General features: G+C 34.6%; 1 protein-coding gene across 1 annotated transcript; it reads right to left on the bottom strand.

The window, feature by feature from the left end:
• Window positions 1–1,274: 1,274 nt before the first annotated feature.
• LOC128992273 (coiled-coil domain-containing protein 12-like) lies at window positions 1,275–16,832 on the bottom strand. Its single transcript, XM_054415766.1, has 4 exons — window positions 16,724–16,832; window positions 14,732–14,930; window positions 4,850–4,988; window positions 1,275–1,556 (listed from the first exon to the last, which is right to left on the bottom strand). Exons 2-4 carry the CDS (start codon window positions 14,869–14,871, stop codon window positions 1,356–1,358), a joined length of 480 nt encoding a protein of 159 aa, XP_054271741.1. The 5' UTR covers window positions 14,872–14,930; window positions 16,724–16,832; the 3' UTR covers window positions 1,275–1,355.
• Window positions 16,833–20,848: the final 4,016 nt, after the last annotated feature.

Below are 20,848 nucleotides of genomic sequence, written 5' to 3'. Positions count from 1 at the left end.
TAAATTTGACACGAGTTACTTGCACACGCAATGAGTGCCTTAATAAACAAATAACGAAAAACTATTTAACTGTTATAAGGACGATTGGATGAATTATTATAAGTCTAAAAATAGCTTCGCTGGTACCTAGAGGGTTTACCACCAGAAAATTTGTATTGTTTTCTAATTTTATTTGATATTTTTTCTTAGTTCTTCTATTTCTACCCTGATAAAACGTATTTTTGTGTCTTAATGTATAACATTATTTGACACATATCACAAAGCTTATGGAATTTTTCTTAACACTTGAGATAAAAATTTTTGAGCTATCTTCTATGTTTGAGGTCAGTGGTTCCGCAGGGCTGTATAACATAGGTTCAAACATTTAAATATAATGTTTTTACAAAGGTATAACTTTTATCCTTTTGCACTTAAAAATAATTAATAAAAATAAAAAACCTTTTTAAAATACCATGTTTTTAAACACACTAAAAAGTAGAAAATAATTTATAAATATGTGGAGAGAATAAATACTTGTAAGATTTAAAATAAAAAAACGTGGGACGCTTGCATTAGCTAATTTACGATTATCTTAACCTATTGAATTATTATTAACTATTACATGCGCCCCACGTTTTTCGTTTTTAATCTTACAATGATTTATTCCCTCCACATATTTATAAATTATTTTCTATTTTTTGTGCGTTTAAAAATGTGGTATTTTAAATAGGATCACATATTTTAAATAGTATAACTGCAATCACATGTTGTTGCTACTTTTCTCATAATCATAAAATAGAATCTCTCGGGGAGCAGAACCTTTACCTCTTAACCTCTTTGATAAAACTGTCAAATTAAAGTACGGTATTTACATCTGACTTTAATTGATATATTTACATTCATCCAAAATGTAAACATAAAAAATTTGGAAGCCCATGGGGTGTATCCCAAGGGAAATATGAAAATTAATATTGCATTGTCATCCATTTGTGAACTATGTTTCAAGTTTCAAGTCTCTAGCTTATCGGAAAGTTGTTTTAAAATCGGTTGCTAAATTTGTACAGAACAGACAAGAAAGCGAGCTAATAAAGACGTTTTAAAAACAGTAAATTTTATTTAAACAGACAGCTGACTGAAATTATGTAATAATATTTTCCACAAGCGGAAAATTTAGCATTATATAATGGTAGAACCATAATAGTTTTCCAAAGAGCCACACCATTCCCTTTTTCTCCTGATGCAAAATTACACTAGTTAGGTAAATACTAAATAGGTTACCACAGAGGTGTTTCAGAAAATATAAATTATTTAGGTTCAGTACAAAAATGTATTGGTAATATTTACATGGATATTTACAACCTAAGATCTACAACTGTCTAGTCCTCGTCAACATCTTCTTGCGTTGCACGAGCTCCTATGTTGACACTGGTGGCAAGGTCCGTTTGTCCTGTCTTGAGCCGATCTCTAATCAATTCTGCGATGGCCCGCTGAGTTCTCTTCTCTAACCTCTCGAGTTTTTTCGCAACATCTCGCTTCAAGTCCCAGTCTGGTTTGCGAGGAGCCAAATTTGAAAGGTCCTGAAACATAGCAACACAACAGTGTGTAATATTTTTGTATACATTCGTTTTATTATTAGACTCAAGTAGTTTAAAATAAAAATGACACATTAATCTATGCTTTGCATGATTTGATTAATTAATTTGAATTGTTGCTGTGTGCAGTGTGCAGACTTGCAGCCTCAGCCACCGGATATTAGTACAACAAGAGCCTACTTGGTGCGGAAGCTTGTGGCACAAGGGGATGCGACTCAACGCGAGACCCAGCAAACGCCTTGCTCAACTTTTCAAAAGTGCAGCTAAAAGAGGGTGAAAAATGTTTTAATTTGGTCCAAAGCTCTACCTACAATGATATCGCCAAGCATCTCAAACAGCTGGGGGTCCTAGCTTTCAAAAGATACATGAACAAATTGTAAAATAATTCTGTGTATGGTTCTTATTTTATCATACTCGTTGTTTTGATCATAATTACTGCATATGTTATTTTATTATTATTTGACAAGAGTAAACCTTTAAAGCAGTGTTTGTACTGAACTCAGAAATAAAGGAATTTTTCATTATTAATTTGTGATGTTTATTTTATTTTTATTTTTTACCTTTGATTGTTTAATTTAAAAGGATTTTAAGATACAAAAAGGTTGATATTTGGACGATCACAAGTAGGCAACCATGATAAACTTTGTTATACAACTATTTCTGCAAGTGAATCTCAACAAAAAAAGTTGACATGAGCTGCAACCTAGAAGTCAAGCTTGAAACTACAATGTTGGAACGCTGGGTTTATTACTTTGGGTTAGAAACAAACTCTTTCAATAGAACCTTTGACTATTAGAAATTCCATCCCCATGTTTAAGTTGTCGCCAGTTGTTTAAACAAAATTGTCGTAGTTGATGTGAGCCACCTACAGATTGCGCTCATCTAATTTACTGATTTATTTTTAGTAAAAGAACTTTTTTCCATTTCAGACTGATTCAACGACTTATTGTGAGCTATAGCAACTGTCATGACCCATAAACTATGTTAGCGACAAAATTTAACTTACAAAATAGCATTTTAGACACTAGCGTATTCTATGACTGGCTCACACAACAACTATGTTCTTTTTCAATAAATAATTGGTGACAGCTGGTCCATATAGATGGGATGTCTACTTCAGTATCCAATAGCCAATAGCCAATGATAGAACTCCTTGATTAGAAACAAGTAGGCCTACTTTGGGTTTATTACTCAATTAATTATCAATTAATTGAGAGGGGAATGCAACCTAGGTGCGTATTTAAACCCAAGTATAAGCGAAGGATGAGTGTAGAATGGAGTGAGATGATCTGTGTAGCTTTTAACTAAGATCAGCTGTTTCATTAGCCAGGATCATTTACTTAAAACCCAATGATCAGGGACAGCTGGGTCCAGTCAAATGATCTTAAAGCTACTGAGTTTCACAAGATCGAACTGGCGACCTTTTAATTGTTAGTCGAGCACTATAACCACTCAGTTACTAATGCTGCTGTACATGCTGTACATATATACACTAACCAAACTAACCAATAACTAAGGAGTCTAAGGCATATTTAAAGAACTATCTAACTAGTCCAAATAATGTAATCATCCTACTAATATTATAAATGAGAAAGTTTAGATGTATGGATGTATGGATGTATGTTTGTGACAAGTGAACGCGAAAAATACTGGTCGGATTGGGCTGAAATTTGGCATGATGATAGCTCACATTCCCGATTAACATATAGGCATATTCTTATTTCAAAAATCCTTTCGGGCTCCGCCCCAATGGCTCTGGAGTTTCCCATGTTAACCTTATGAGAAATGGAATTATTGAATCTTAACAGCTGATTCAACTAAACAAGTTGGTTCTGTTCTATGATGTTCAATAGCATTAAAGTTACAAGGATTACCAACAGGGTGCAGCACTATTATTTCTTTTACATTTATGACAACAGCTAATTTGCAACCAAAAGGTGAGTGAGCGTAGCGAACGAACTTCAACCTGGAGGCAAATTAGCGTAGCGAATGAGCTAACCTGAAGGCAAGTGAGCGCAGCGAACGAGCTCCAACCTAAAGGTGAGTGAGCGTAGCGAACGAGCTCCAACTTAAAGGTGAGTGAGCGTAGCGAACAAACTTCAACCAGGACGTGATTGAGCCATGCGAACGAGATAATCTTAAAAATTAAGAAGTTAAACGGGGCAAAGCCCGCGGGTTACAGCTAGTTATATATAATACTTGAAGGCGATTTCTATGAAACACTACTACTCCGTTAATAATGGACAGATTTTTACAAACGATGAGTCAAAATGAAGGATTGTTTGAGTAGATGCCTCTTTTCACCAATTCCTGTAATAAAAGTCCTCGGGCTTTGCCCCACAAGCCATTAAAATCCCAATGTATCTCTTATGGATAAAAGATTTTGTTTACTTAAACGGACGAGTAAATTGTATTAGTATTAATTACAGCTGTTCATAGTAAAAACATGACACACACAAGAGCGTTCGTTTTCAGTTTCTATAACTCTAGTGGAGTGATTGATTACATTATCTTTGAGTTGACTTTTGGACTGTTATTCGTTTTGAAATAACGCCCGTAATACTTTGCAATTGCTTGAATTAAAGCAACAGGTGCACTAGTACAATTATAATTGGAGAGAATGATTGTATGTGTTAGTCTGTTGTTCCATCACATGAAAACTACATGTCCAATAGTATAAATAGAAAAATGTCCAATAGTACATGTCCAATAGTACTGAGATCGTGCAGGTAAAAGCTCGGCTCAAAATATTAACCCACTAACAGATTATTTGTGAAGTCCATTTTCCTAAAAAAAGTCCTTGCAGGCACCCGGCAACTGTTGTGTACACCCTTAGGGAAATACGGCCCAGAGCATAATACGACTAAACAATGTCTCAATTGTCCTCGTTGCATTTTTTACTAAATATGTGTTGGATACAAATACAAAATGTCCCAAAATGTATTTAATAGAGATAAATTATGTATTTTAAATTGTGCCAATATTTCTTTCTTCTATTTTATTTTAATGCAGATTTTACAGGGAAATTTAAGTTACTACTAACGTACACCACAATAAAGCACCCATTCCTAGCTAAACGCAGACATAAAAATACCCGATCTTTCTTTAAATGCTGTGCAAAAATTTAACGGAATATAGGGGGGAGCATTTAGCGTGACAGAAAGGAACTATAGCAGTCACCGGTGAGTGGCCTGCAGCGAACGTGTTAATCAGCTCTCAATCGTAGCAATAATTACTTAGAAAGAACCTTCATAAACATTACATAACTAAACACTGACCAGTTCTTCAATGACCACTTTGGAGTTAGCTGCCTCTAGTTGGGACTTGACTTCACTTTCTACATCTCCAGGTTTAGCTGCAGGAACGACATTCTCCTTCAGTGATTCATCCTCAGGAACGTAACTCCGGAATTTGGGTCTGGGGAAACACAAAGAATTAATAATCACTTTACTAAGCCAAGCGGTAATTAGGCTTTAACACTTCATCTAGGCCTACATACTTTAATCTTCATATGAACACAGGGTGAGTGTAAAATCCAGTGGATCTGGGTACCTATGTTACTGACTAAGATCAGTTGTTTCTTTAGACAAGATAATTGTTTGAAGACCCAATGAACAAGGATCAGTTTCAAACCATCATATAGCTTCTGATTTCTCTCAGATGTAGCAAACGACCCTCTTTTTGGGAGTGTTACATGACGTGCAATGATATAATTCAATGACACAACGTCCAAAATATAATTTTTGAGCTCTTACGACGTCCAGTAGGCTATATAAACTATTTGACTGTTGCATGACTAACAAATCTCATCATGTCCAAAAGTACAATAACTGAAAGAAACATCTAGTCTTTCTACAAGCTTTGGACGTCATGGGATTGGTCATCGCGCTACAGCGATTTTATATTCTTAAAAATTAGCAGTAGCACCACGTCCAAAGCCACTGCTACCAGTTGCATAACGTCCAAAGCTCCTGCATAGGGAAGTAAATTAGACTGTTAAGTTTGGTAGTTTAGGTTAGGGTCAGTTAGGATAGGTTAGTATGCGCTACAGTCGGTATGGCTGTTTTCACAGTGTGCCGGCACTCTGGATGTCATGGGACAGCGCTGAGCTATTGGTCGTCGTGCAACTGGCAGTGCTATTGGACGTGGTTCAACTGCTACTTTTTTAAGAGTGTAAAGTGCGCTGTTTCACATCGACCAATCTCATGACATCCAGAGCTTGTAGAAAGACTATGATCACTGAAGTTACTGTACTTTTGGATGCCGTGCAACAGTCCAATATTTTATATTGGAAGTCACGGCACTGTCTTATATCATTGGATGTCATGAGACAAAACTCAAACAATTTTGTACAACATTTTGTATAGCCTAGTTGAAGTTTTTATAAAAAAATAACATACCTAAATACCCCCGCCGCAGCAAACCTGCAGACTAAGCGAATTTCCATTAGCCTGATAGGATCTACACTAAAATGTCTCCTTAAAAATATCATATTTATTCCCTACTAGCTGTGTACCCGTTCTACGCACGGGGATCTTATAATATTCAGTTGAAACCTTCTTATATAAAGAACAGCAGTTGGTTTGCATATTTTAAGATATGCTGGCCAAACTATTATACATAGCTTCATTTTATGTTGTTTTTTGTTGTTCCGGATCGGTATGACAATCAATAAAAGGTTAAATTACCTCTGTGTCTGCCGGTCGATCCTATAACGGTAGGCTTACTTTTATTTTTACTATCTGATCTCGTTTGCATGGCTCAATCACGTCCTGGTTGAAGTTCGTTCGCTACGCTCACTCACCTGTATGTTGGAGCTCGTTCGCTGCGCTCACTTTCCTTCAGGTTAGCTCGTTCGCTACGCTCACTTGCCTTCAGGTTAGCTCGTTCGCTACGCTCACTCGCCTCCAGGTTGCAAATTAGCTGTTGTCATAAATGTAAAAGAAATAATAGTGCTAGTGCTGCACCCTGTTGGTAATCCTTGTAACTTTAATGCTATTGAACATCACAGAACAGAACCAACTTGTTTAATTGAAACAGCTGTTAAGATTCAATAATTTCATTTCTCATAAGGTTAACATGGGCTTCCAGAAATTCCACGTCAAAAATCGACAAAAACTTGATTTTCAAGGGTTTACTGTTAAATATCTAACTGTCTCATATTCGATGAAATACGTCTAAAACCATCTCATATATGTATAGTATTTGGAAAATAAGTTTCAGGCGGGACAGTGCTATAGTTATTGAGGAGTAGTTGTAATAAAGTGCGTATTTTAGCGTTACCAAGAGAATGACAGATAGACAGACAGACAGACAGACAGACAGACAGACAGAAATTGAGATAAGGTTTGATTCGGTTTCTCTGACCTATGAAATGTAAAAATAACCAAAAAGTTCATTATTCTAAGCAATGTACAGACAAAACTCTAATTTTATTTATATAGATTTAAATAGAATTAGTTAAACGAGTACTTAGGTTTGCTGCAACAGGGTGGGTAAAAAAGTCGTTTTTTTTTTATGTTAATAGGTTAGTAAGAAATTAATGTATTTTCCAAATTCGATCAAAATATGTTCATAAACAAGCAAACTACAACAGTTGACTTTTCCATTTTTTTGAAAATCCTTTTGGATTTTAAATTTACAGTTTTTTGGAATTTTCTCCGTAACCATTAGGCGCACAATAACGCTTCAATATACTAAATTATTTGTTTTTTTATGCTCTACAAAATTATGTGAAAAGAAATTGTAAAATTTTGTGTTTTTAGGGTCAAAAATGGGAAATACCTATTTTTACGCCATAAAACCCCCCATAAACCCCCGTTCCCATAGTCCGATCATGCTGGTTCGCGAACTCGTTCGAATAAATGTAGGTTTACACGTTTATACCAAATTTCATCAAAATCGGATGATTTTTGCTCGAGTTATCGTGCTAACGGACACATATATATATATATAAATATATATATAAATATATATATATATGAATTTGAACGGATGGTGTTTTTGGCCTCTAGGGACCTCAAAACGAAAAAATAAATCCGTACCGGGTCCAGGTGTTACCATGAGTGCTACGGTAATAGCTTATTCCCTATATGGGAAATTCGCTAAAACTAATAAAACAGTATTGTCCAACAGTGCACTGACAATGTACAAACACACCAAAAAGGGTTACAGTGAAAATGTTTAAATTTAGTTTCATCCAATACGAGAGACACAGTATAGCATTTAATGTGTTTCAGTTGTTGTGGACGTAGTTTTACAAGAACCCAACAGATAGCAGCACTAAACAAGATTGTAAACAGATCAGTATTGCCTAAAGCAGAGAAAAAAGCAGGGGCAGAGTACCCGGAGACACTACCAGTAAAAGGTGCCATGTGATAACCGACACGGCACAAATTTGATGTTAGGTTCCTTCCATAATAGTACACCACACTAAACTTTTTTAGGGCAGTGCTATCTGGTTACTGACACATTTATATTTGGAAGAAAAGGGGAACAGGTGATCCCGTGCCAAAAATGGCTCGCGCGATCAGCTGTGGGAAACACCTAATGTGTTAAATGTCACAATGACATGTTGATATATTTGTTTGTTTAGGCCTAGATGTTTGATTTTATAGATTTTAAATTTAATGTTGGCAATAAGTCATAAAAGCAAAACTAGTTGGTAAATAGGGCCTATTCTGAAAATACTATCTTTGACTATTAATAAATACAACTAGACATTCCATACCCACGTTAAAGCTGTCGACAGTTTTTTAATCAAAATCGTTGTAGTTGATGTGAACCACCGATTGATTGCGCTGATCTAAATCATTATATTTCTGTTAAATATACAGGGTGTTTCAAAGCGTAGCGGGCTATGCAGATGTAGATTCTACATGCAAAAATAAGTCAAAAATGTAGAATAACTTTTGTCAATTTCGGCTTAAGTAAGCCGTAATCTGCCATTTTGTATATTTTTGAAAATAATTAATATCTCAAAAGCCCTGAAGATATTTTTATAAAACTTGGTATAAAATTTAAGTCTACAGGTATAAATATTCTCTGAAAATATCTTTGATCAGGCTCATCAAATTTAAAAGGCGGCCATTTAAACATTTTTGGAGTAAAAATCCATCAAACCAGCCATTAAAACAAAAACGTAAATGGCTACCATTTTGAAATTTGGTGAGCCTGATCAAAGGTATTTTCTGAGAATGTTTATATACCTGTAGACTTAAAGTTTATAGGCTACCAAGTTTCATAAAAATATATCCAAGCCGAAGTCCGTACGGAAATTGAGAAAGTCTCCGGGAAGCTCAGAATGCCGATCGTCCACGACCATCTGAAGGTGGAGAACACTCGCTTCACCTGGGAGGAGAATAAATTGATGGCTGGGAGAGAAGACGGAGGGCAGAAGCTACTACACATCCTCGGCAAGGACTTCACGGATTTTCTTAAGAATCTCGCTGAGAAGGGCCCTGGGAAGAGGACAGACCGCAACCCAGGTGTGAGAACAACGTACGCGGAGGCGACGAAAGTGGCGAGGGAGCAGCAGCACGTGTCGACGGCGGCGGGTACGACCAAACCGACACCGACAGTATCGCCGGTGGAGTCCATGGCTTCATCTCCAGGTGCCAAGGTCTAGGGAGTGGACGCCGATCCTGTAAGTGTCACTACTTTCAGAGCGAACAAGGAACTTAGTATATTAGCATACAATGTTTGTGGACTTAAAAATAAGCTAGAGGATAATTTATTTATAGATTTTGTCAATGAGTATGATTTAATTTTTTTACAAGAAACATTTATTAATCACGAGCAACATGATTTAGTTTTAAAAAGATTAGTTAACTTTAAGATAGATTTTAAAATTTGCAGTAAGAAATGCAACACTAGGTAGACAGTCAGGTGGTATAGTTTTAGGAATAAATAAACAGTCAAAATTCTTCAATAATATTAAGTTTGAATATTTTAGAAATATAACTGCTTTTAAGTTACTGGAAGAAAACTATAATAGAGAATTTATTATTTTGCCAATTTATTTGAATTATAGCACTTGGGAAAATTATTTCGAAAATTTGTATGAAATAATCCATGGTAACAATGGTAAAAATTTAATCGTAATTGGAGATCTAAACAGTCGAATTTCTAGTGAGCAAAACATTACTGAAGATACTAATATACTAACCAATGCATGCCTAAATTATGATCGAAAGTCAAAAGATACAGTTTTAAATGTAAATGGGAAAAAATTTTTAGAAATGTGTGATGATTTTGGATTACTTGTATTGAATGGGAGAACAAAGTGTGATTCTAAGGGTGAATTTACTTTTGTAAATAAATTGGGAGCGTCAGTGATAGACTTAGCACTTGTTTCAATTCATTGTTTACAAATAGTTAGTGATTTTAAGATAATAGAGTACATTGGGTCAGATCACTTGCCAATACAATTAACTCTTAAGATAAGGAAAGAATTAGATTCCAGAGTCGAGGGACAAGTTTTATCTTTACTTCCAAGATTAAAGTGGACCAATTTTGATGATTTTAATTTTAAGGAAAGAATACACACTGCTGCTTTAAATTTGCAATTGGACATAGACGAGGAAAGAAATGTTAAGAGTCTCATTCAATGCATTACAGAGTCAGCTCATGTTAAACAAGTAAAGTCAAATACAAATAACTCTTTCAAGTTTGCAAGGAAACAGCCATGGTTTGACTTACAGTGCGCTAAAGCTAGGCACAATGTGTTTAAACTATTGAGAAAGTACAGAAAAAGCGATGAAATTGAGATAAAAAATGAATATATTGAGGCCAACAGATCATTAAAAAATTTACTTAGAGAAAAAAAAAACTGCTTACTTTGACAATATGTATTTATCTTTGACTCAGGCTAAAGACAGTAAATGTTTATGGAAACTTATAAATAGTTTTAAGATTCAAAGTCCTAATACAGGTGGTCAAGTCAGCCCAAACGAATGGTTAGAACACTTTAAGAGCCTCTTGAACCCGCCCCTGCTGTCAGCCAATGTCTGTTATGCGCTTCCTCTTATTCAAGACGACTTTCTAGATAAAGAATTTAATTTGAACGAATTAAAAACAGTTTTATTGAAAGTAAAGAATGGTAAGGCACCAGGAGCTGACGGAATACCCTACGAGTTCTTTAAAAATGGTTCAGAGTCATTTTTAGTTAAGTTGCTGAATTTTTATAACAATATTTTCAAAACTAATAAAGTACCGAAAAGTTTTAAACAATCAATTATCTATCCTCTGTTTAAGAAAGGTGATAAAAACATTGCACAAAATTATAGGGGTTTATCATTTATAGATTGCGTAGCTAAGTTATACACAAGTTTACTGCACAACAGATTAAATCTTTGGATAACAGATCATGATAAGCTGTGTGAATATCAAGCTGGTTTCAGGAGTGGCTATTCGACAATTGATAATATTTTATTCTTTCAAATGCTGCAAAATTGTGTCTCAGTAAAAAAAAGGGTAAATTATATACTTTTTTTGTAGATTTTACTGCAGCTTTCGATACAATAGATAGAAATGCTTTGTTTTATAAGTTATCATGTCTTGGTATTTCTACGCATATGTTACGCGTTTTAATGGATTTATATAATGGTACTTCGTCAGATGTCTGGTGTAAAGATGGAATAACAGACTACTTTGAAACAGACCTCGGTCTAAAACAAGGAGATGTTTTGAGTCCTTTATGTTTTAACTTATTTGTAAATGACATTATAGATTCATTAAGTGGAGGCTGCATTTTTGGAGATGTTCAAATTAAGGCTTTGTTATATGCTGACGACATTGTGTTGATGGCTCCGACGGGAACCAGTCTGCAGTTAATGATAAATGACCTTGAGAGATATTGTCAACAATGGAACTTGACTGTGAATTTAAGTAAGTCAAAGATTATGGTTTTTAGGAAAGGAGGGAAACTGAGGAAATATGACAAATGGTATTTTCGAGGTGAAAGAATCGATGTGGTTAATGATTATAAATATTTGGGAATAAACTTAAATTCTAAACTATCCTGGGGTTTGCATTTAAAACACAAGTGCAGCTCTTCAAAATTAGCAATTAACAGTATTTGGAATACATTTCTAAATAACAAAAATGTACCTTTAAGTAAAAAATTCACTATTTATTTTTCAATTGTCAGATCAACTCTTTGTTATGGGTGTCAAATATGGGGTTTATGGGAAAGTGATTATGTAGATGGGACTCTTTGTTATTTTGTAAAGACAATTTTAGGATTGGCAAAAAATACTCCCAACTATGCATTGTATCTCGAAACTGGACTAGAAAAAGAGTCCATTTATACACTCAGCATGCATGCTCGTTACATCATACATGCTCTGTTACTGCCGCCGAACCGTCTACCAAATAAATTAGCAAAGAAAATAATCAGCGAAAATATTTATTGGAGCAGAGATTGGAAGGGTCTTGGAAGTAAACATGGAATTGAATTATCCTTTGATGTGAATTCCATTGAGGATACCCAGCGACACCTGTTATCAGTAGTAGAGGCAGTAAGGGGGGAGAGCAGGCGGGGGTTAGTCCAGGCGGCATTGGCCTCACGATACCACACAACTTATGCTTCACTGAATCTTGACCTTGGAGATAATGGATATCTATCAGATAACATTCCTGATATTGTTAGACGATGGGTATTCAAAGTAAGGACAGAGACTATTTCCTTAAATTTTAAACCTTGGATGACAGACGCTAATTTTATATGTTCTTTGTGTAATCTAAATGAGAATGAGGACACTTATCATTTTGTTGCTCGTTGTCCAATTTTAACACAAATTAGAAATAAATGGCTATTGAAACCTGTTTTAACTCACTCAGAGTTTATAGATTTTCTTAATGGTAAGGATTGGCGTTCGCTGGCAAATTTTCTTAAAGAGGCTTGGAAGTATAGGTGGGATTTGGTTTTAGAATTCAATGTCTAGCAGCAAAACAATATACATATTATAGCTTATTACAAATATTTCACATTTATAGTTGTATAAAATAAAATGTTGTCAACCCGGCAGACGGTCTTATGACCATTGCTGTAATGTGCTGTTTTTAGTAATTTTGTTGTTGTTATGCAGAAGATTATGTTTAGTTATAAGTTCATATGTATTTATGCAGTTTATTTTTGTGTTAACCCTCCGAGTGTCACGTGTTTTGGCCTTAATGTCAGCCTATTTTTTGCTCATTTGCAAGGTTTTATTAAAACTGATCTGAGAAGCTTAAAAACAATGTTAATTATACTGTTCTATATACCATTTTGTTTGGAAAATCTTGGGCTTCAATATTATATATAAAACATAAGGAAGATTTAAAAAAAAAAAAAATTTTTTAGGTAAAAAAATGTATAATTTCGAAAATTTTCAAAAAAAAATAAGTTTGCGCTCAATGAAATTGTATAAATTATAGGCCTATAAATATTTGAAAATAGCCACTTTGTTCTAAATTTTATGAGGATTACAAATCTATAATAATATAAGGAAGTAGATTTGCAAATAAAAAAGTTATGGGCAAAAAACAGATTTCAGTACATAGCGTTTAGCTAAGAATGCATAGCCCAACCATAGCTAGGAATCTGGCTGATAATTTACATCAATATTACTACCTACTTCTTCAGGATCATCAACCAGCACTTCAAAACCACTTAAATCTTCTTATAATGCACCACGTATATCACTACTTTTGATTTTTAACACTAAAACAATGATAAACGTAATAAAACACATCAGTCATCGGTCCGAGGGTAACCTAGCTGTTTACAAATACACGCACGTCGACGTCAGCTCAGTCAGCTGTCTGCTACAATATTTTCGGAACTAAAATGAATAGTGCTTAGAGACAGACCTCTGCAGAAAGCTTAGAATATTACGGACAGAACGATACCTAACTCAATCCAGTACAGTCCGATTCAGTTAGTCATAGAGCCTTCGCCGTAAACAGTGTTCGCGAGTCGCTGCAGCGACGCACGACACTATACAAAGTGCGTTACGCGTCGCTGCAGCGACGCATGACACTCGGAGGGATAATAAAGCACTTTTCATTTCATTTCATTTCATTTCAAAAATATATCCAAGAGCTTTTGAATAAACTTTGGCTAAACTAAGCCGAAATCGAAAGTGTTCAACAAAGTCAAACTATTGGAATGACTTTTGGTGAGCTATAGCAACTGTTATGACCCATCAACTTGGTCAGCAACAATAAAATAGGTGGAAAATGGAATTTTAGCCCATAGCGCATTCTGTGACTGGCTCACATAACTAGGCTATGTTCTTTTTTAGTTAAAAATTGGCGACAGCTGTTCCATATAGATGGGATGTCTACTTGCGTATCCAATCGTAACTAATCGAATAAATAGTCGATGATATTTAAGATGGGTTTTCCAAGGCACAGAAGCGGTACGTGGAGAAAGCAATTTTAATGGCGGTTCGCTTCGCTTCAAGGAAAACAGTTCTATTAAAATAGCAAAATAGCTGAGACAAGAGGTGCATGGACTCTGCACTCCCCATTCCGGGCCTAGGAAAACCCAGCTTAAGACTGAAGATGGATAAGGTAGGTAACATTTTATATCCAGGCCTTATTAGGATTCTCATTTTGGTGACAAGAATATTAAGAACTGAGCAGCCAACAAATTTCTGACAGTTAGTGATGGGATAACTGAATGGTTTCCATGGCTGAATAATCAATCAGTTATTTTTTGTCAATCGGTTATTTTTAGTTGAATGAATAACCAAATCAATTTAGTCATTATTCACTGTCCCAAACCATGACTAATTTTATCTTATGGGAAACTGAATAGCATTTAGTCATTTAGCGTCAATCAGTGATTTTTAGTCGAACGAATCGCCGAATAAATTTTAGTTACCGTACCTGAGGATGATGTGACAAACTAAATCAACTAAATAACTAAATCACCGAATCGCTCGGTAAGACCAATTTAATCGAATCTGGATAAAATAACCAAATTAGTCTGTTCAGCCTCAAACACCGATTAATTTGGTTATTTTCATTCAGTGATTCCATCCACTACTGACAGTGATGTAATTGAGTGAATAGTTCTTAAGGTACCCAGATACATCTAAGATAATTTAGGTACCTATCTTAAACCTAGGTAGACACTAAAGAGATTTAAAAGTTTGATTCATTCCACTTACTTAGGCAGCGTGCCGACCTCTGAAGTTGGTTTGCTCTCTTCTTTATCATGATCTTCAACTTTCCTCTTCAAATTTTTTAACCTTTCTTTCCTTTTGATTGCTTCTTCCTCCAAATTACCTATCTTATCTTCTGAAGTCATTTTCTTACAATTTATTTAGTATGGTTCAAAGTCAGGGTCTTAGTCTTAGCGTTTTTATCCTGTAAAAAAAGGAAAATGAAATTATTAAGTCTCAAATAATTGTTCCTTTTTTAAGTTTATGTTATGTGTGCATTTGTGCAGTCCATTAATATAGGCCTTCAAGCTCAAGATCCATTCTACTTACAAAATTAAACTATAATTATTTTGAACTTTATTTTAGGCCTACCCCGGTACACATTTTTACACTAAGTTATCACTTGGTTCAATGATGGCAATATGACATATAGAGACATTAGTCATATGAATTTAGTTGGCCTAAATGATTTACGATTCAAACTTTAAAATGATTTATATATTAGCATAAGTTACCTAATCATAAATTTGTTATAACATAATGGGACTGCTAAGTTTTTAAAAGTAATTTCAAGACTGGCAAGGTTTGATTTTTTAAGGCTCTTATCCAACCCCATAAAGATAGGAACTACCACTCTCTCTTCCATAGCCATATAAACTATGGTCTGGCATTGTGGGGGCATAGCCCCGCCACCCAAAGTCTGCTGCTACTTCAAAAGAAGGCCGTACGAATAATAACATCGTCGAGTAAAACTGACCATTGTCAGCAAATTTTCAAGGAGCTTGGTATCCTGACCATACATACCCAATATGTGCTTAACATCCTAGCCCTCCTGAAAGAAAATGAGTCATCCTTCATGACTAGAAGTGTGCAGCATGATTACGGGACGCGCAGAGCATTTGATCTTGACCTGCCCCGCTGCCAACTCAGTCACAGTCTGAACTTCTACCCATGGCTACATATTTGACTTTTTAATACGCTGCCAAAAGGAGTTTATGCTCTTGACAAAAAGTGATTTAAGTAAACGCTAAGCCAGAGTTTGCTCAGTTGACTGTTATATTCCTGGCAAGAAATGTTTGACGAGCCTCTAGTATTTTTAAATAGTACCGCCACACCTGCCATTTTTGCTTTGTTGTGTATTTTTTTGTAAATATATATTGTAAATAAGACGCAATCTATCCAACCTTGTTGGTCAAAGATGAAGAAACCAAGAATTTTTGTTTGGAAAACCTGAAACTGTTTAGCCTAGAGCTAGGGATGAGCATCGACAGTAGTTGTTTTCGAAACATCAATGTTTCTCTGTCGATGTTCAATGTTTTTTACATCGATTAATAAAAGTTATTTTAGAACGTTTAAGCTGGGGTCTGTGTCCTAAATAAGTAGGGCCTACCGAGTTTACCAATGTTTTCGTCGAACATCGATGTCTTTGACCAAGTAGGGAAGTTATTGAAATATTGATGTTTTCCATGACTGAATTGCATTAACTTACTGTAGGTTAATTAGCTAGGCCTTTGTAGCACAGAGAGCAGACAAAATACTGAAAAAAACATAGCCCTGAAAACGTTGATGTTTTTAAGTTCCTAAACTTATCGATGATCATCCCAAGAGCCTATGATAATATAGAGTAAGGTAAGTTACGTACGGATTATCTGACCCATCCCATGTTAATGTTACGGTTGGACAAGCTTGCGTTCATCAGTAAGGTTACGGTAGGCCTAATCCACTCCTAAATCTGTAAATCGGCAGTTGAAAACAGTGTTTTGGAAGCCGGCACTAATAGGCCTTCATATGCCTACCGGTACTGCTTTGAAAAGTGTTTGAAATAAATGGGCCAAGCGTTTTGGTAAACACACAAATCCTCCAGACTTGCCAAGGCCAACAGTAAAGGATTAAAGATTAAATACTGTAGGTCTAGTTTAATAGGCTACCTAATCATACTGAGAACGCATTCCAATGGCTTAAAAGTGAAGGGTTTTGTGCCTAGTTAGTAACTATTACCTTTGAAATTGAACTAGTGAACTGCAGTACTCATCCTGTAAGAATATCATAAAACTGTTTTAACTAAACTGAAGGTGAAGGTGAAGGTACAGAATGTGGAATAAATGGGATATTACGTTTTGAGGTTAGTTTTGATAGGTTAGATTAGAAAAACAAAAACAGCAAAAAGGTGCATTATGAAAAAAGGCCACGAAAGGTGAACTGGTGTTTTGTCCGTTTTGTCATGAGGCTGTGGAGTAAAGTTGAATTGGATCGGACCCGTGCGGTCCCATATGGCACGGCCGCCTTGAACTGCGGCCGTGCATATGGTCAACATTTCAAATTTAAAAACTGAAATATTCCCATATAGCCGACAGTGAATGAGATGTCAGCGATGATGTATCCGATGTATCATTGCTATCGGTCATATGTAATCCACAATCCACCCATCGAATCATACTAACAAAACAAGAGACTCTCATATTAGACGTATTGAATTGAATACATTACCGATAACGCCAACAGTAACCATGTCTCTGAACAGCAACAGCATGGTTTTCAAGAATCAAGAATTTTTATTTCCATAAAATGCAGTTACATTACTGGAAAACGTCAGTACAACCATAGATAAAACATACTCCCTTAACTACAGCTAAAATAAAAACTAAAATGGGAGAATGGTACAAGGTTTATTACCAATATAAAGAATTAAATTCCTTTTGTTTTGGCATAGATAAAACCATAGATAAAACATAAAACCATAAACAAGTATATAGTCATTTCATCCCATCGTAAATTTTTATAATTATCTTTCGTAAATCTTGCTAAGTGTCGACGATATTTTGTTTTTATTATCTTAGATAATTTTGTGATTTATTTGTGCTTTACTGTTTGGTATTATCGCTAGGGGACGAGTTATTGTCTATGATTAGATCGTTTTATTTGGTTAAACGAGGTTCAAAATTATTGAAATAACAAGAAACAAATTGTAAACAAAACACAAAATTCAGTAAAGGTTATATAATTTTTCGTGTTTTTTGAAATTAATTTCTAACACGGTAGGGTGGTGAGAAAAATAGTTCGATTATAGTGTTCTTCGTATTTTTGAAATAACAAATCCCCGCCACAGCAAACCTGCTGACTAAGCGAATTTCCACTTGCCTAATTGGATTTTCTATTAAATCTTTGTAACTGACATTAGGTTTGCTGCTAGGGATGGTAATAAAGTGTGTTTAGTAAAACATTAATTAGTAGTATAAAACAAATAAATATATCAAGTTTAATCAAAATATGTCCACAAACTAGCAAAATACAGCAGTTTACTTATTCCCCATAAGAATAAATTTGGAATTTTAAATTTACTATTTTTAGAATTTTCTCCGAAAGCAATAACCCTACAATAACACTTCAATATACTAGATTATTCTTTTGCACTCTTAAAAAATTGTTGGAAGAAAAATTGGGGATTTTTATATTGGGCAAAAATTAGAAAATCCAATTTATACCCCCCTAAAACCCCGTTCCCATTGACCGATTATGCTGCTTTGCAAACTCATTCAAGTTTATCCTGCCTTAACATCTTAAGCCAAATTTCACTGAAATCGGACAACATTTACTCCAGTTATCGATATGGAAAAGTTAATTGATCCCGGGTCTGGGTCTTACCGTGCCACCTATGGTAATCATAGACTAGTAAGTTAATAGCTACCGGTACTTCCCTATATATTCGCTAAAATGATTGGCTGTTATAATTAAATACACTTACATTCTGCTTACAACTGTTCTCCTCCTCCCGCAGTCATCAAGATTGGGATTTGTCATATTTTCTTCGAAAAATTGTTCCTCGGGATTTATGAATCGTTGTTTATCAGATCGTGTTCTTTCATAAATTTGTCTAGGTTCTAGTCAAGATGTATGGAGTAAAATTAATTTTACATTCCATTTCATTTCTTTTACTCCATACATCTTGGGTTGTGGGGTTGTAGTAGCAAGGGACTTTCCATAAGCTAATTTTTATGAAATTATAATAGCTATAGTAAATTTACGTATATCAAGTAACAAAGACTAACAATCTTTTAACCTTTCATACTATTGTTTCACAATTATGTTGTTGTGGAATATTTTACAAACATAAATAACAACACACTGTTAAGGGAGTTAACGAAGTTACGATCTACAAATTGTGCAAAGTTGGCAGAGTGAGTTTCGTGCTTTGTTTGGTCATTTACACAAATCAGCGAACATGACACCTCGTTTATCTTGATTCCTTTTTGTTGGCTGCAAAATACTGTTTCGGGGTTACTTAAGTGAGCTTTTGAAGCTGAATGAAAATTGAGTACACCAATGTGTGTGCTTATTTTCAATATATAAATTTTCATTGGCGATATTAGGCCTAATCCATCATGTTCGGTGTATCGTATTCACGAATAGTCAATTGTCTAACCAATTGCCATTAAATGTACTCCCTTTTACTTCTGATAGTCGACCTAAACAATTTGAATAATTGTACCAACTGAGTATCTTTCTCATATGATTGAGAACGTATGGAGAATGGAGATAGGCTACTATGTGTAATGGAAAAATGAATTGTAGTTTACCAAGTAATAAATATTAGTTATGGGGAATTATTAAATTTAATATTTTTGTTTGATTCAAAAAATATACGCAGGGACTACTTCTTTACACGGATTGGAGAGTGGTTTCAATCCTCATTCATTTTGAACTCGAGCTAGTATATAGAAAAGATTCACTTAAAGTACATTAGTACAATGTTTCGCTGTAGTTTTACTCTTTTTGCAGATAGAAAGAAATTAATATTTTTAGAAGAAAACAATTAATATGTCGAATTGCATTGCCCTAGGTAGGTAGTCTATGAATTATTATGTATTAGCATTGATAAGAATTAATACCTTGAAAAAATATAAGAATAAATAGTCCAACAATTAATAAAAGAACTGCTTCAAGCGTAATAAAGAAAATGGTGTTTGATTAAACACTGTTTGATTATTAAAAATATATACTTTGGTATATCATAAACATAGCACATTGAAAATTCTAAAATCAAGGAAAAGATATAAAGATAATACCCCCGCCGCAGCAAACCTGCAGACTAAGCGAATTTCCATTTGACTGATTGGATTTACACTGAAATGTCTACTTAAAAATATAACATTTATTCTTGATTTAAATAGAATTAGTTTAACAAGTACTTAGGTTTGCTGCATCAGGGAGGGTAAAACTTTTTTTTGTAAAATGTGAATAGGTAGTGAGAAATAAAAACATTTTCCAAATTTGATCAAAATATGTTCACAAACAAGCAAACTACAACAGTTTACTTATTCTCCATAAGAATAACATGGGAATTTTAAATTTACAATTTTTTGGAATTTTTTCCGTAACTATTAGGCGCATAATAACGCTTCAATATACTAAATTATTTGTTTTTTTAAGCTCTACAAAATGGTTTGGAAAGAAATTGCTAAATTTTATGTTTTTTGGGTCAAAAATAGGAAAAACCTATTTTTACCCCATAAAACCCCCCGTAAGCCCCCGTTCCCATGGTCCGATCATGCTGGATCGCGAACTCGTTCGAATAAACGTATGTTTACACGTTTGTACCAAATTTCATCCAAATCGGATCTTTTTTGCTCGAGTTATCGTGCTGACGGACACATATATATATATATATAAATATATAAATATATATATATATATATGAATTTGAACGGATGGTGTTTTTGGCCTCTAGGGACCTCAAAACGAAAAAAAAAATCGGTCCCGCGTCCAGGTCTTACCATGAGTACTAATAGCTTATTCCCTATATGGGAAATTCGCTAAAAAAAGATAAAGAGGTAAAAATACAGTGTAAAATCTGTGAAAATCACTCAATGTACAAGCTAATAAAAACGCATGACATTTCATTTATCCAAGTTACGTTTCAACAATGAAATAAATAAAGAAACAATAAATCAATAAGTATAATGCATACAAAGTAAAATGTTTCAAACAAACCCAATGCAGGAGAAGTATCAAAGCGTATTAGAAGCATTGAAAGGGATTTGTTGCTTGGCAACAAACATATGAAAGGCTCCACAAGCTGATTCTGAAGATGAAGAGAAGAAGAATATCTTCAATACACTGTTGGAC

This window comes from Macrosteles quadrilineatus, unplaced genomic scaffold, assembly GCF_028750875.1.
Source record: "Macrosteles quadrilineatus isolate MER2022 unplaced genomic scaffold, UCM_ALF_1.0 Scaffold_1__1_contigs__length_201487025, whole genome shotgun sequence".
In the NCBI taxonomy this organism is placed as follows: Eukaryota; Metazoa; Arthropoda; class Insecta; order Hemiptera; family Cicadellidae; genus Macrosteles; species Macrosteles quadrilineatus.
This window is presented reverse-complemented; position numbering and strand designations above follow the sequence as displayed.

Coding starts and splice junctions, on each gene's coding strand:
- LOC128992273 (XM_054415766.1), bottom strand. CDS start 14,871: ATGACTTCAGAAGATAAGATAGGTAATTTGGAGGAAGAAGCAATCAAA. Junction 4,989..14,731: donor GAGGTCGGCACGCTGCCTAA/GTAAGTGGAATG, acceptor GTGTTTCCCCAG/ACCCAAATTCCGGAGTTACG. Junction 1,557..4,849: donor AAGTGGTCATTGAAGAACTG/GTCAGTGTTTAG, acceptor GCTATGTTTCAG/GACCTTTCAAATTTGGCTCC.